The 13695-nt window shown below is 39.0% G+C and overlaps 2 protein-coding genes across 2 annotated transcripts in view; both read right to left on the bottom strand.

Moving 5' to 3' along the window:
* LOC122669872 (polyribonucleotide nucleotidyltransferase 2, mitochondrial-like) overlaps nt 1-4884 on the bottom strand; it is a 65665-nt gene extending 60781 nt beyond the window's left edge. The window contains exons 1-2 of the mRNA XM_043866750.1: nt 4546-4884; nt 2836-2991 (exon numbers count right to left, since the gene is read on the bottom strand). Coding sequence (XP_043722685.1) covers nt 2836-2991; nt 4546-4872 — 483 coding nt within the window. The 5' untranslated portion in view covers nt 4873-4884. The remainder of the gene's footprint in view (nt 1-2835; nt 2992-4545) is intronic.
* Nucleotides 4885-7799: 2915 nt separating this feature from the next.
* On the bottom strand, nt 7800-8666 carry LOC122668249 (homeobox-leucine zipper protein HAT22-like). Its single transcript, XM_043864839.1, has 3 exons — nt 8364-8666; nt 8208-8287; nt 7800-8112 (listed from the first exon to the last, which is right to left on the bottom strand). The coding sequence occupies exons 1-3, from the start codon at nt 8664-8666 to the stop codon at nt 7800-7802; spliced, it is 696 nt and encodes a 231-aa protein (XP_043720774.1).
* Nucleotides 8667-13695: the final 5029 nt, after the last annotated feature.

Raw genomic sequence — 13695 nt, 5'->3', positions numbered from 1 at the left:
TGGCTGTGTCGCTTTTGCATGCAATCATCATGTGCAAGGCAAGCTAGATCCTAGGGGACTTCGCTGCATTTTCTTGGGCTACTCTGCCACTCAGAAGGGTTATAAATGTTACCACCCTCCTTCGCGCAAGCTATTTGTTACCATGGATGTCGTCTTTCAAGAAACAGTTCCTTATTATTCATCTCCTATACCTCTTCAGGGGGAGTTTGGACCAAGTGAAGAGGTACCTTTCACGGTTACACCTATGGAGTGGCCCATGATGGAAAATGATATAGAGATTGCAGATGGTGTAACTGGGCAAGAACAACAGCAGCCCGCGGTTCAACAGCAACCCACGGTTCAGAAGGAACCGGAACCACCTTGTTCTCCACCTCAGCCCACGGTCCAGGGGGAGCAGCCCATAGTTCAGGCAATAACACCTCTTATTTCTCCTTTGAAGGTGTTTGTTCGCTCTCGAAAGAGGAAAAACAAGGAGCAAGCTGTTAAGACCACCACCATCTCTCCTCACCAATTGGCCTTCCCAAAGTCAAGTCCTACATGTGCTCCACATTTGTCTGGTAAGTCTCTTCCTTCTAGTGACCCAACTCTGGATTTACCAATTGCAACTAGAAAAGGAAAAAGACTGTGTACTCAGCATCCCATCTTTAATGTGATATCCTATGACTCTCTTTCTCCTTCCTTCCATGCTTTTGTGTCTTCCCTATCGTCTGTTTCTGTTCCTAACAACTGGCAGGAAGCACAGGCTAATGCTCAATGGAAAGAGGCAATGATTAAAAAAAATGCGAGCTCTTGGGAAGAATAACATGTGGGAATTGGTGCAGCTTCCTCCAGGAAATAGAGTTGTAGGATGTAAATGGGTGTTCTTGGTGAAACACAAGGCTGATGGGACTGTGGGTAGGTTATAAAGCAAGGTTGGTTGCTAGAGGATTCACACAGACTTACAGAATTGACTACCAGGAAACTTTTGCACCAGTAGCCAAGATGAATACTGTTAGGGTGATATTATCTTGTGTGGTGAATCAAGGATGGGACCTCCAACAGCTAGATGTCAAGAATGCTTTTCTGCGTGGAGAACTTGAGGAAGAAGTGTACATGGAAATCCCACCAGGTTTTACTTCTCAAAAGACTCAAGGAAAAGTTTGTAAACTCAAGCAGGCATTGTATGGTTTAAAAAAACAATCACCCGAAGCCTGGTTGGTTGGTTTCATAAGGCCATGGTGTCTATTAGTTACAAGCAAAGCAATGCCGATCACACCCTCTTCATCAAGTGAACTTCCCATATCACTATCTTGATTGTCTATGTTGATGACATTGTCATCACTGGAAGTAGCATGGAGGAAATCTCTTCCTTGAAAAAAAAAAAACTTGGGACAGGAGTTTGAGATTAAAGACCTAGGAAAATTGAGGTATTTCTTGGGCATAGAAGTTGCATATTCTGCTAAAGGCATTTCTCTATCACAAAGGAAATATACTGTTGAACTCCTGACATATACAGGAATGCTAGGTTGTAAGCCTGCTGACACCCATGTGGAGCCTAATTCTCATCTTCACAGTAAGGAGGGTGAACCAGTTGACAAGAGCAGCTATCAAAGGCTAGTTGGGAGACTTATCTATTTATCCCATACCCGACCAGATATTGCCTTTGTTGTTAGCATGGTTAGTCAATACATGCATGATCCATATTCATCTCATTTGGATGTTGTCTACAGGATCTTGAGATATTTAAAGACTGCCCCAGGGAAAGGTGTTCTCATATCCTCTAATAATCATCTTCATATTGAGTCATACACAGACACCGATTGGGCTGGCTGCCCTGATGATAGGAGAACTAATTCTGGCTACTGTACATATGTTGGTGGTAACCTAGTCACCTAGAGGAGCAAGAAGCAGGCAGTAGTGGCTCGATCCAGTGCAGAAACAGATTTTCAGGCTATGGCCCACTGCATCTGTGAGTTGATTTGGCTACGAAGTTTACTTCAGGATCTTGGAGTGTCAGTTGAGGTACCCATACATCTCTACTCAGATAAAAAATCAGCAATTAGCATTGCTTATAACCCAGTTCAGCATGATCAAACCAAACATGTGGAGATTGATAATCACTTCATCAAGAAAAAGCTAGAACACAGTCTTATCTGTATCTCCTTTGTTCCATCGGGTGATCAATTAGCTGATGTATTTACTAAAGGTTTGCTTGTTAAGAATTTTATTTTAGTAGTTAGCAAGTTGGGCATGATTGATATCTATGCACCAACTTGAGGTGGAGTGTTGTATTTTGGGTACAAGGGTATAATGGTCCAATAGGGCTTATCATGTGTTGCCCGAAGGGTATTATTGTAACTAGAACTTCTCCATCATTATCATAAATAAAAGTGGGTTTGTGTCTCATTGACATAAGTTCAATTCCCCAAATATTCCATCAAAAAGGTTATAGATGTAACCATGGGCATGGAAGATGGGTCTTTCCAGAATGACCATTTAATATGACTAAATGCAAACAGATAGCTTTAAAGCTAACTAATTCCATTCGCAATTACTTGGATTTCATAAAATGGTTTAATAGGATACTTTTCGATCATAAAGCAAAAGAAATTCCAAGGATACTAACAGATTAGCTCATTTTTTACCTGGAATACAATCCTTGTATGTTCTTGGGTGTACCCTGAAATACTTCCTAGAATGATTAGGAACTTTGACATATTATTCTTTCCCTTTTATCTACATTTTATATGATGTGTAGTAAAAAAAAATATGTATAAACTCTTAGCAAATTTTTTTGCCTACAAGATATAATCAAAAGTATGACACAACGAGGCAATCAAGAAAGTAAAAACAGACCTGGACTTCATGGTAAAAACCAGCAGGAAACAAGGGCCGTATTGGTCGGTCAATAAGACGGCCACATAAAAGTTCACGTTCCTTAGGAGCACCCTCCCTTCGCATGAATGTGGTAGGTATCGAACCTTGAGCGAATTGCTTTTCTTGGTAATCAACCTTATGACAAACAATATATTTAGACCAGCGCTCTGATTTTATCAGATGAACATAATTAATAAATAGGAATTTAAGAGATCAAGTGCACACAGCTTTGGCATAAGGATGCAAACTGCATCTGCAAAGCCAACCATACATTTTAAGTCTCATCTTGCTAACCTATGGAAACTTCAAATTTTGACCCTATGTTAAGTGCAATATACTAGCTTAAGTTAACAATTTCAAAATTTACACAATCATATCAAAGAGAAATTTCTTGGAAGAACATCAGGTAGACTACAGCAGTTTCACAATGAGTTGCTATTAAACTGTGATAGTACAGCAAGCTCAAATTTTTTATCCCATCAAGCATAAATTACTATAGGCACAAACAAGAAGGTGATAGATAAATAAGACGAAAATCATTTTATCAACGAAACAATGGCAAACAAAAATATGCAAAGGATACCACCAATCAAGAAGCTATTTTTCCATATATATATAGTTAAATGTCCAATATGTATATAGTTCATAGTTGTCACGGCATCTAGGCGACCCAAGGCGTTGGAGAGGGTCCAAAATCAAGGCGACACCAACAAGACGCCCAAGGCGCCTGGACGCCTTGACAACTATGATATAGTCAACTATATAAACACAGTTAAATCTCCAATATGGAGAATAAAATCATAGTTTCCAAGGCGTCACCTAGGCATTAGGGCAGATATTTATGAGTTGGGCAGTTGGTCACCTTTCACGAACTCAATAAGGCGGGCGCCTTGGGATGCCTAAGGTCCCTATGCGTCTCATATTATGCCTCTTTCTTTAAAAAACTTTTATTAATTTGATACTTTTTTAATGTTTTTAATACAGTGTATTAAAAAATGATATCCTTTTTGGCATTTGGATAGGAGTATGTAATTATGTGATTGACTGATTTTGTTATTATGTGATAATGTGATTATACCATTTTGCCATTCCTTGATTATGTAATTCAATTGTGCAATATAGCCAGCGCCTACGTTTAACCCACCCATACATGCCTATAGCGCCTTGTCGCCTAAGCGCTTAGATGCTCCTCTACCACTTTGGGTTGCCAATAAAATAATGCTTTTTTTTCTTTTCTGCGTAAGTTCTTATCAAACTTTACAAGTGTAGCATGCTGGCACCTTCATACGCCTACTGATTCTGTGATTCATGACATTCTTTTTATTATGAGAAAATTGGTGGAGTGATGTTGTGTCTAACAACTGTTACAGTTTATTAAAGCAAATTTTGATGACAGAGTTTTCATTTTCTACCGTCTCAATAGACATTATACTTCTGCCCATAAATATAGATTTTTCAACAGAGCAAACAAACGTTTAAGCTTCAAATAAAGAAAAGAAAAAATTTGTATGAATTGGGTTACTAATATGTTAAGAAATTACAGTTCCTTCTGCTGCCTCGCACGTATCATGCAAAATATTCTTTTTGGGGTAATCAACATTAGATACACGAACAAAGAACCCGAATACATAGATGCTGCATCAATCAAATTGAAAGAAAAAATAAATAAACAAAGAAAACGACCCATACAGTGAGTGGTAAGAAATCTCTTGATCCATCTCCCTTAGCTGAGGCAACAGTTGAAAGTACTTTAGTCTCTTCCATGCCCATAATAACAGCACCATTCGCAAACCGAGCAATCTTCCCAGTTTCCAGGATAATTGAGCGAGACCCAATCTCAAACTCTTCTGTAAACGTCTCCAGAACCTTTGTGCCGGCAACTGGGTTTCCGGAATCAGAGGATGACAGGAATCCAACTCGACCACTGCAAATGCAGCGGAAGCCAAACCTTCGCCACGTCAGGAACGCTGGCACCGATGAGAGAAGAGGGTTGCCTCTACTCCGTAGAGCTGCCATGGCGTGAAAAAGAAAGAGCTGCAGAGGGTTTAGGGTTTATGGACTTTTAGACTGTGTTTGTCTAGAAAAGAAATTCGAACAATTTCTGTACGGTTTTCATGTGTTTCCCTATTTTCCCGGCGTTTGGAACCTTTTTTACGGGAAAGAAGATTCCTCTATTCAAACTTGAATTTGACTCGGGTGTATCACTATTCTCTCCCGCCGTCAAAAACCCATTCTCACCGAAAAGACGAGAAAAAATGGGGTTTCGAGATAGATTTTCTGCGGAAGGAGAGCGAGTGCTTGGACAAAGGTGCTGGAGATCGTGGCCATGGAAGATGATGGAGCTGTGTGAGAGGGAGTTGCTACAGGTGTAATGCGCGCAGGACAGGAGCATCAGCGGTACAAGGCCTGAAGCAGAAAGAGTAGGAAGAGAAAGTGATGGTGGAAAGCGGTGCAGTGAGTGAGTGGGGGCCTGGGGGGCAGGGAAGAGAGAAACAGATCACCAACGAAGAGAGAAAGCGATTGAGTTTGACTGACGAGGAGTAGACCCGAAGCCGTTATCTATAATTTCCAATATTAGGGCTGGGATTTTTAAAGCCCGTGGGCCTAAAAAAATAGGCTTGATATCTGGGTCAGGCCGAGCATTGGGTTAAGATCTCGGGCTAGGCCCAGTTCACTCCGTCCAGTGTTTCTGTCGGTCTCAAGTCCGGATAAAAGAGGAGGGTTGCTGTGTTAGGTCGGCAATCGGCACTGAAAAAATGGAAGTATGTGTGTGTGTGTGCTAAGCATGGTGGACAACCTCACCACTCATGGAAACTTCTAACATTTTATATCTAATGCCTTAAGGGTTTTGGTTGGACCCTTTAAAAACATGTATCATAGTCCAAGGTTTCTTGGTATTTCCCTTCGCATTATCTTTCCACGTGTATGCTAATGTTTCATTTTGTCTACACGTGAAGGGTTAGAAGTTATAGTCCAACATCTAATTGTTCTGGTCTTTGGTTCTTTCATATACTTGAGAAGCTCTCTCTCCGCCCAATATCTTAAAGTTTTGGATTAGATCTTCCAACTCTTATTATCCAGTGGGTCCATTCTTTCTGATGAATACAACAATAGAATCATAAGTCCCGGGTCCATTATTTCTGTTGAAGCATGGTACAATATTTACATACTGAACAAAGTAAGTTTATGAGAAATTTGACCACAAGCATTATAAGAAAGTTTTTGAGTATTAAGTTCAGGTTCAAATTGTCTTAGTTTGATCCATTTGAAAATTTTCCTTCCAAACTAAGACAAGTTTTTTATTCCATTTTTTTATAAGTAAGCCCCAAAGAGAGTTCAACTCATGACCTCTTAATTGTGAGTTGTTGGTCCTTGCCAACTAAAGTACCCCCTCGGAGTAAACTAAGACAAACTTAGGCTTTGTGGATTGACAATAATTAGATTCCGCTACCATGTAATCTAATGCCGGTAAGTTCCATGGCATTTCCCTTTCTCATTTGTGCTAAGACTTGAGTAGTAGTATGAATGCAAAAGATAGAGGATCGAGTTTTCCTTAAGCCATCGTACTATGGAACCAGCTTTTTTTTTGGTGACATAGCAAAGTGTTGACACTTTACTCCACCAAGTCCTATATGGGCCCAATCCATGGGGGAGTCGATAGTCATTTCACAAGCCGTGTCTGAGTGCAAGGGCAACGCACCGCATGCACTTAGGTAGCTTTTTTTCATCCATTAAATACTTAGTGCTTATGTCGTTTTTGTTAGAGTAGATTTTTGGGTGCGGCTTTTTCAATGAAACCATTTAGGAACCTTGTAACCGTGTAAAAATGGTTCTGTTTTTATTTCATTATATGAAACCGTTTAATACATTATTGGATTTTGATTTCTACCAAACCGTTTAACCTTAACCGCAATCTTTAGCACCCTTACCCATGAGTCATATGTGGTGCTGACCTAAGTAACTGACCCACCATAGCTTGCATGGTTTGAATGAAACGTCTGCTTAGGGCAAATAGTCAAGAAGGATGCGGAATTGGTTGGAAACCGTGAAGCTCAAGCTAAGTTGTTGGTATATATATTTATCGGTAACTGTCAAATAGGGTTCTAATTTCTAAAGACTGTGTTTTTAATCTTCTCAAGCCTCGTACCCGTAAAAAGAAAAAAAAAAATAAAAATCTCAAGTCTGGAAGAAGAACAAATTTTGTTCAACACATCATGATTGAGGTCTTTGACAATAATCTTAAAAAATAGCTGATTTTCAAGACAAATTTTAGTCAGTCCTTTATGTTTCCAGTCATATTCATACATCAACGCTGAATTCTTATAAAAGAGGGGAAAAAGATATATCATTGGCTTGATTAATTATTCTATTAATTAACAACAAAAGTGTAGAGATTAGGTCTCCAATAAGGTCGGGTTTCGCCGAGTTTTTTAAAATCTCAGTTGAACACTGAGTTCCCTTAGTTGGGCTTAGACTCGATCCGATCCTAACTCAAGGCCGAGCTAAGAAATAACAGGAGGAGGAGAAGAACACACGGCCAAACTTAGCCCAAGACCTCAACCCTAGCTCGGCCTGGGTCTGATTCAAGGCCAGAAATTCTCAATCCTATCCCGCTCTTAGGGGTTAGGTTATCTCAGCCCAAGTCCAGTTCGGGTTGAGGGCCGACTAGTAGAGATGTTGAGATTTCCTAGTGCGGTTTGGCTTTTGGGATTTAGGTTAGCAAATCCTGAACTTGATTAAATTTCCTTACCCTTAATCACAAAAAATAATCTACCATTAATAAAGAAGAAGAAGAAGAGGGGAGAGAGAGAGAGAGAGCTAACAGATTCAAAGCCAATCTTTGGTCTAAAAACCTGATTAATGACAGATTTACAGTTCCTAAGCCAGACTAAAACAAGGGAATTAAGCAGGTTAATTGAAACTAATTAATCTCGATCTTTTAATTAACATGCCATTGTAGTACTATCATGATCATCCATGCCTGTAAACAACTTGATACTGCTAGCTTTACCGGCCACTACATCAAGAACTTCGATCCCATTCTTGCCGTCTCCGGTCCTCGAAACCCTCTCACATGAAGGGCAAATCGTCAAAGTTGTCGCCTTTGGTAATTGAATATAAAACGGCGAAGAAGAACCAAGCTTCATCGATCGCAACTCTTGCAATTCCTTCTTCAACCTCTGGTTCTCATCGCTCAAATTCTCACAGCATTTCTTCAAGAATTCATAGTCCACTTCTGTTTGCTTCAACTTATTCCTGCACCAAACGATTGAGAGAATGTTGATAAGGATTTGGGCACTCTCTGTCTCTCTCTCCTTAATTACTAGCTTTTAAGGATGAATTCTTCATACCTTGCTCTTCTGTTTTGAAACCAAACTTCAACTTGTCTTGTCCTTAACTTCAATTGCTTTGCCAATTCTTGCTTCTGGGTCTGTCAAAAAAGGTTCTTAAATCTTAATTACTAATTCCAATGATTACAATTAAACAGAGGAGGGAATAATTAGTACCGGATTAAGGGTTGGGTGTTCTTTGAAGCTTTCCTCAAGCAAGGTAGATTGCTCCTTTGTGAGCCTTAGTTTCTTTCCTGTATTATTCTTGCTGTTGCAATTGCCTTCATCATCATCATCATCATCATCACCATCTCTGAAAACTTCTTCTTTGAGATTTGGAGGAAACAAGACATGGAAAAGAACAGGAGATCTGGGCTGCTGCTGCTTAGGCTTCTCCTGTTGCTGTTTCTGAACCAACCAACTTGGGCTGAGCCCAAGAGAGAGCCCTGTATTACATGTTTCATCTCCTCCTCCTTCCATGTCTTCTTCTTCTTCAAAGACAGACACACACACACACACACACACACACACACACACAGAGAGAGAGAGAAGTTTGTGTTTAAATAAGTTACTAGAAAGAAGTAGATTTTATTGACAAATTAGAAATTTCAATAGAGAGAGGAAGGTTTTAGAATGATGATCTAAATTTTTTTTCCCCTTTAATTATTAATTACAATTAATAATAGTATCTGGTAATATAGAATAATAAGGACTTCCGTTGGAAGAAGGAAATTTGTAATAAAGGAAGAAATTAAACTCCCCTCGAAACCAATCTATTGTTGACCGATGAATAAGGGGATTAAATGGCACTAGTCCTACAAGGATTTGATTGTTCTTACTAATTAGGCAATCTCTAATGACTTAAGGGTTAATTGGTAAGACCAACAACCCATTCTTTAATTAGTAATAAGTTACTTTATGTGATGTTAATCTAGTAATTAGATAGGTTTTGGATTTGATGATTGTTTGTTTCCCACCAAGAGTTAAATCACTGTGACATAGGGGTATGCAAAATGCCAGCCACATCTCCTGCAACCCTGGAAATGACCAAGGGTGCGTGTCTGGCGCGATGGGTTGGCGTTCTTTCTACCCAATTTTTAATATCAGATAGGGTTTGAATTGGTCACCATGATCTAACGGTTGATAATTAAGTATGAACTCACCTTTTACTGTGGTTTAGTCTTTGTCTGATTCTTTCTTATTATTGATTGACCTCTTGACATTGAGACATTTTATGATTTCAGTTGCAGAAACATTGGTCATAAGATATAAATAGTAATAAATATTTTATTTATAACTGTAAATAAAGCAATAAATCATGATATATAACAAACTAATATTGCCTAATTATTTAGGAAAATAAGAATAAAAGGAAAAAGAAAATTAATCAGAGGAATATGTCTTAAATTGTCTGAGTTTGTGGAATTTAGCTATCCTTGAGTGGTATTTTCTCATGAAATTTAATTGCTAACTAGATATCTCTTTTTGTCCATCTCAAGAGAAAATAGGAATGTGAAACAGAACAAACTGAAAGTTCCAAAAACAATTCAAAGCTATGCATTTCAATGGTACAACTTCAACCCACTAAGTGGTCCACCTTTCTGACCTAATAATCTCTAAAAAAGTCTACTACTACGTACTATATATATATTGGCATCTGTCAAAGCCGTTAGAGGTCAATACACGTGTACTCTAAAACCTTTTACAAGTTCAAACCATATGGGCTAAATAGCGACAATGATGAACAATAATCAATCACTCTTCATTCTTTGAAATGACTCCCATATCCGGAAAATTATCACTTCAATTTGTCTGCCGTCAATTTCCTCAATTCCCTCTAATAGAGGGAGGTGGACCTCACCCGGCCTATGTGTTCGAGTAGGGGGTAGGGTGATCATTTTTGCCCCCTTATTAGATGGAATTGAGAAAATTGAGAGGCTGGCAAATTGAGGGGATAAAGATCCCCCATACCCCTCTAAGGGAGGAAGATAGAGATAAACATATAATTACCCAACCTTCTCCCATATGTTTATTAGTAGTAGTTTATATATCGAGGTTATTTAAACTGGTGGTGGTATTTTTTACCATCCGAAAATGCACCATGCAATATACCACAACTATTTAACCCTGACAGATCTCCAATTGATTATATTTATCACATTTAGTAGGGGTAATTAAGGGTGCAAGTTTGATCCTGTCAGCTCAAACCCATCTTGAGCCCAAACAGGGTCTGGACTGAGATATTTTGGCCCTGAGGGCAGGTCAAGCCTATAAATTTTTAACCCTGAGTCAAGCTCGGGTCGGGCCAAGGTTGAGGTCTCAGCCTGAGCCTGGCCTGGCCCGACCCTATTTTAAGTTATACTATTAAATATATATTGATATAATTTAGATATTATAAACTGTAAATATCACCCACATTTTTATTATATAATATATTATATATATGAAGAAAATAAGTAATATAATATATTTTATTATAGTATTATTTTACATAAAATTGATGATTTTCTCCTTGGCCCACTCCAACCCATGCATCTCCCTTCTAGGCCCTGAGTTAACGTCGGGCCAGACCTGAGCCCAGCTAAAGGGACTCAAGTTAGACTAAGGTTTTACGAATTCCGGCCCAACCCAACCATGTTGCAACCCTAGCATTAATATATTACCACCACAAAAAAACCAAACTTATAACATCGGTAATTACCATTACTAAAAAACCTTATTTCATCCCATTCTGTTTCTTCGATGGGAGCTCCCCTGCCCCCACTAAAGTTCTCCCCTGCGCTCCCTGTGCGCACCCTGTTTTGCTCCGCCCAACACAGGCTACACAGCCCTTCTGCACAACAACCGTGCTCACCCCTATCGCCCTTGACCTTCAACTTGCACACCCACCACTCACTCGACCTATGACACACTCCACTCTCTTTCCCTACCCCTCCCTCCCCTGTTCATCCTACTGCCCCACCTCCTCTGCACTTTTCTGTGAAGAAGACGAAGGTGAAAAAGAAGAGGAAGGATTCAATAAAAAAATTAAAAAATGAGGTTTTGAAGCGGGCAGCAATGGGCGGCGATTTTTTCGAACACGCTATAGCCAGAGAGAATTAGTGCAATTCTGAAGTCGTAAAACACATCAAAGCTGCAGTTCATCTCGTAAGATCTCCCTCTTTCTCTCGAATCGCGATCGGTTATTCCTGCACAAATCAAGGTGGTTCCCCATATTTTTGTTTTCGGGTTTCTGTTGAGGCTTCTATTCTATTTTTGAAGCTTCAGGATCAGTTTGCGGATGTTTTGGAAAGATTCATTGCTTTCCTTTCTCTCAGACATCTTTGAACCAAATTTCCTTTATAGATCTGATTATTTCAACTCGATCTCGGGTAGTTTATTCTCCTCATCGCCTGAAGTAAAAATTTCCTCCTTTAAACCCCTTCGCCCTCTGTTTTGTAGCAGTTTTTGGAGATGCAGTAGGAAGAAGAAGAGTGGTGGGGCGGCGATTTTTGGTCACTCAGAGGTGCAGAGTGGTGGCGGCGGGTGGGGTTACTGGAAAAAGAAGAAAGAAGAAAGAAGTGAGGGTAGAGATAAGGGTAATATCGACTTTTGAATTGCTGTTTTAATTACTGTTTTAACACCGTTAGTCACATAGGGCACAATTGATAGAAAGTGGGGGGAGGGCATTATCATTTTCCAAAACTTGGAGATTAGATTGATATTATGAAAACTTAGAGGGGAGGGGGATGATATTTCCCCTTAAACAATTATGCTCTGTCCGTCCACCATTCATAAGGTCTTAAAAAATGGGGTAAGGGTAAAATGGGTATTTTGGTTTTACCCATTTGGGTATAAGGTAAATCAAAAGCAAACTTGTAATTTTACAATCAAGTTCCCAATTATACAATTCCTAAACAATTCTGAATTATATAATAAAAATTTATACAAATTACTGTCCCAAAACCCTAAATAGAACCAAAGCGGTTCATAATCGGGTCAAAACCAAAACAGGTATGTGTCCAACTCGTATCTGGGCCAGTATGGGTCTAATTCAAATCTGGGTTTGGGATGACCCCATATCCAATTTTCCAGATTTTAACATTTATAATTTAATTGGACTTGGACCTTAACCTAAACCCAACACCCATATATATATTTAGAACGTTAAATAATTTTATTGTTTATTTAAAAAAAAAAATCTTGTATACTAACCGTGATTTTGTATCCACCTCCTTGCACTTAATTTCTTTAGTTTCACTTGTATTTCAATTATTTTTTAGCTTCTTATATTTTATGTTATATTTTGACAAAGTACTAGGAAGACCAGTTTAACTAGGTGGATTAGGGTTCCAAACATCTTCCCTGGGCCGTAACCTGATCCGTATGTTAGCTTTTGGTTTGATTGCTCCCCATGGGTACATGGGCTGTATATTTTGTGAGTCCTAGACTTTATTTTAGGTGGCAACTCCCTATTTGCTCTCTCTCTCTCTTCCCAAAGAGGTGAGTTAAAGATCCATCCACGGATCTTTTCTCCCCTATGGGGGGATCCAAAGGTTCAATGTTCTCACAAAAGTAGAGGTGCAACAATGCCAATCCAAGAGAAATTCTCGGTCAAATTTGAACTGAAATGAACTTTTATTTTGCATTTCAAAATTCATCAATTCATCAATTATGAAGATAAACCTCGTCTGAGTTGTGCTCCTATTGAAAATTACTTGTAGATTTTCTTTCTTGGAAGAAAGTGTCTCTGCAAAAACTTTAGCTCTACCTTTATCTGTTGATGCTGATTTGGCTTTGTCCGAACCATTTAGTTTCATTGTGTTGTAACAGACACACGAATGATATAAATTCAAAAAAAAAAAAAGAAAAAAGTTTGATCTGTATAAATGCAGTAGACACATAGTGGGCTAATTCATGAATTGTATTAGGTTCATGTATCTTCTTTTTCTTTTCCCCCTCCCATAAAAGTTAGCTCCATGGACCGTGATATTAAGGTAAAAATACCAAAAGAGAAAATGGTGTTAAGGTTGTAGCCTATTTTTTATAAAGGGTTTTCTTCTTGTCACTATGTCTAGTGAAGTATAACACTTCACTATTTGTCACATGATAGTATTGAGGGGTGCAATAGGGTCGGGTTGGGCCGGGCTTTATAAAACCCTAGCCCAACCTTGAGTGTCCTTAGCTGAGCCCAGGTCTGACCCAACCCTGACTCAGGGCCTGAAAAATCCAACCCTGACCCGCCCTCAGGGTTGGCCCGGGTTGACCCTGATTGGCCCTGATCATGGGGAGGGGGAAGGGAGATGCATGGGTTGGATTAAGCCGGGGAGAAAATTATCAATTTTACTTAAAATAACACTATAATTATATATATATATCACTTATTATCTTCATATATAATACATTATATAACAAAATGTGGGTGACATTTAAAGTTTATAATATATATACTATATCAATATATATTTTATAGTATAACTTAAAACAGGCTTGGACCAGGCTCGACCTGAGGCCTCAACCCTAACCCGAC

Source organism: Telopea speciosissima, chromosome 7, assembly GCF_018873765.1.
Source record: "Telopea speciosissima isolate NSW1024214 ecotype Mountain lineage chromosome 7, Tspe_v1, whole genome shotgun sequence".
Lineage (NCBI taxonomy): Eukaryota > Viridiplantae > Streptophyta > Magnoliopsida > Proteales > Proteaceae > Telopea > Telopea speciosissima.
This window is presented reverse-complemented; position numbering and strand designations above follow the sequence as displayed.

What these genes read in the sequence shown, in the direction of transcription:
- LOC122668249 (XM_043864839.1), bottom strand. Translation starts at nt 8,666, where the DNA reads ATGGAAGGAGGAGGAGATGAAACATGTAATACAGGGCTCTCTCTTGGG. An exon ending in AACACCCAACCCTTAATCCG is followed by an intron (nt 8,288 to 8,363) that starts GTACTAATTATT and finishes CTTTTTTGACAG; the next exon opens with ACCCAGAAGCAAGAATTGGC. An exon ending in TTTCAAAACAGAAGAGCAAG is followed by an intron (nt 8,113 to 8,207) that starts GTATGAAGAATT and finishes CGTTTGGTGCAG; the next exon opens with GAATAAGTTGAAGCAAACAG.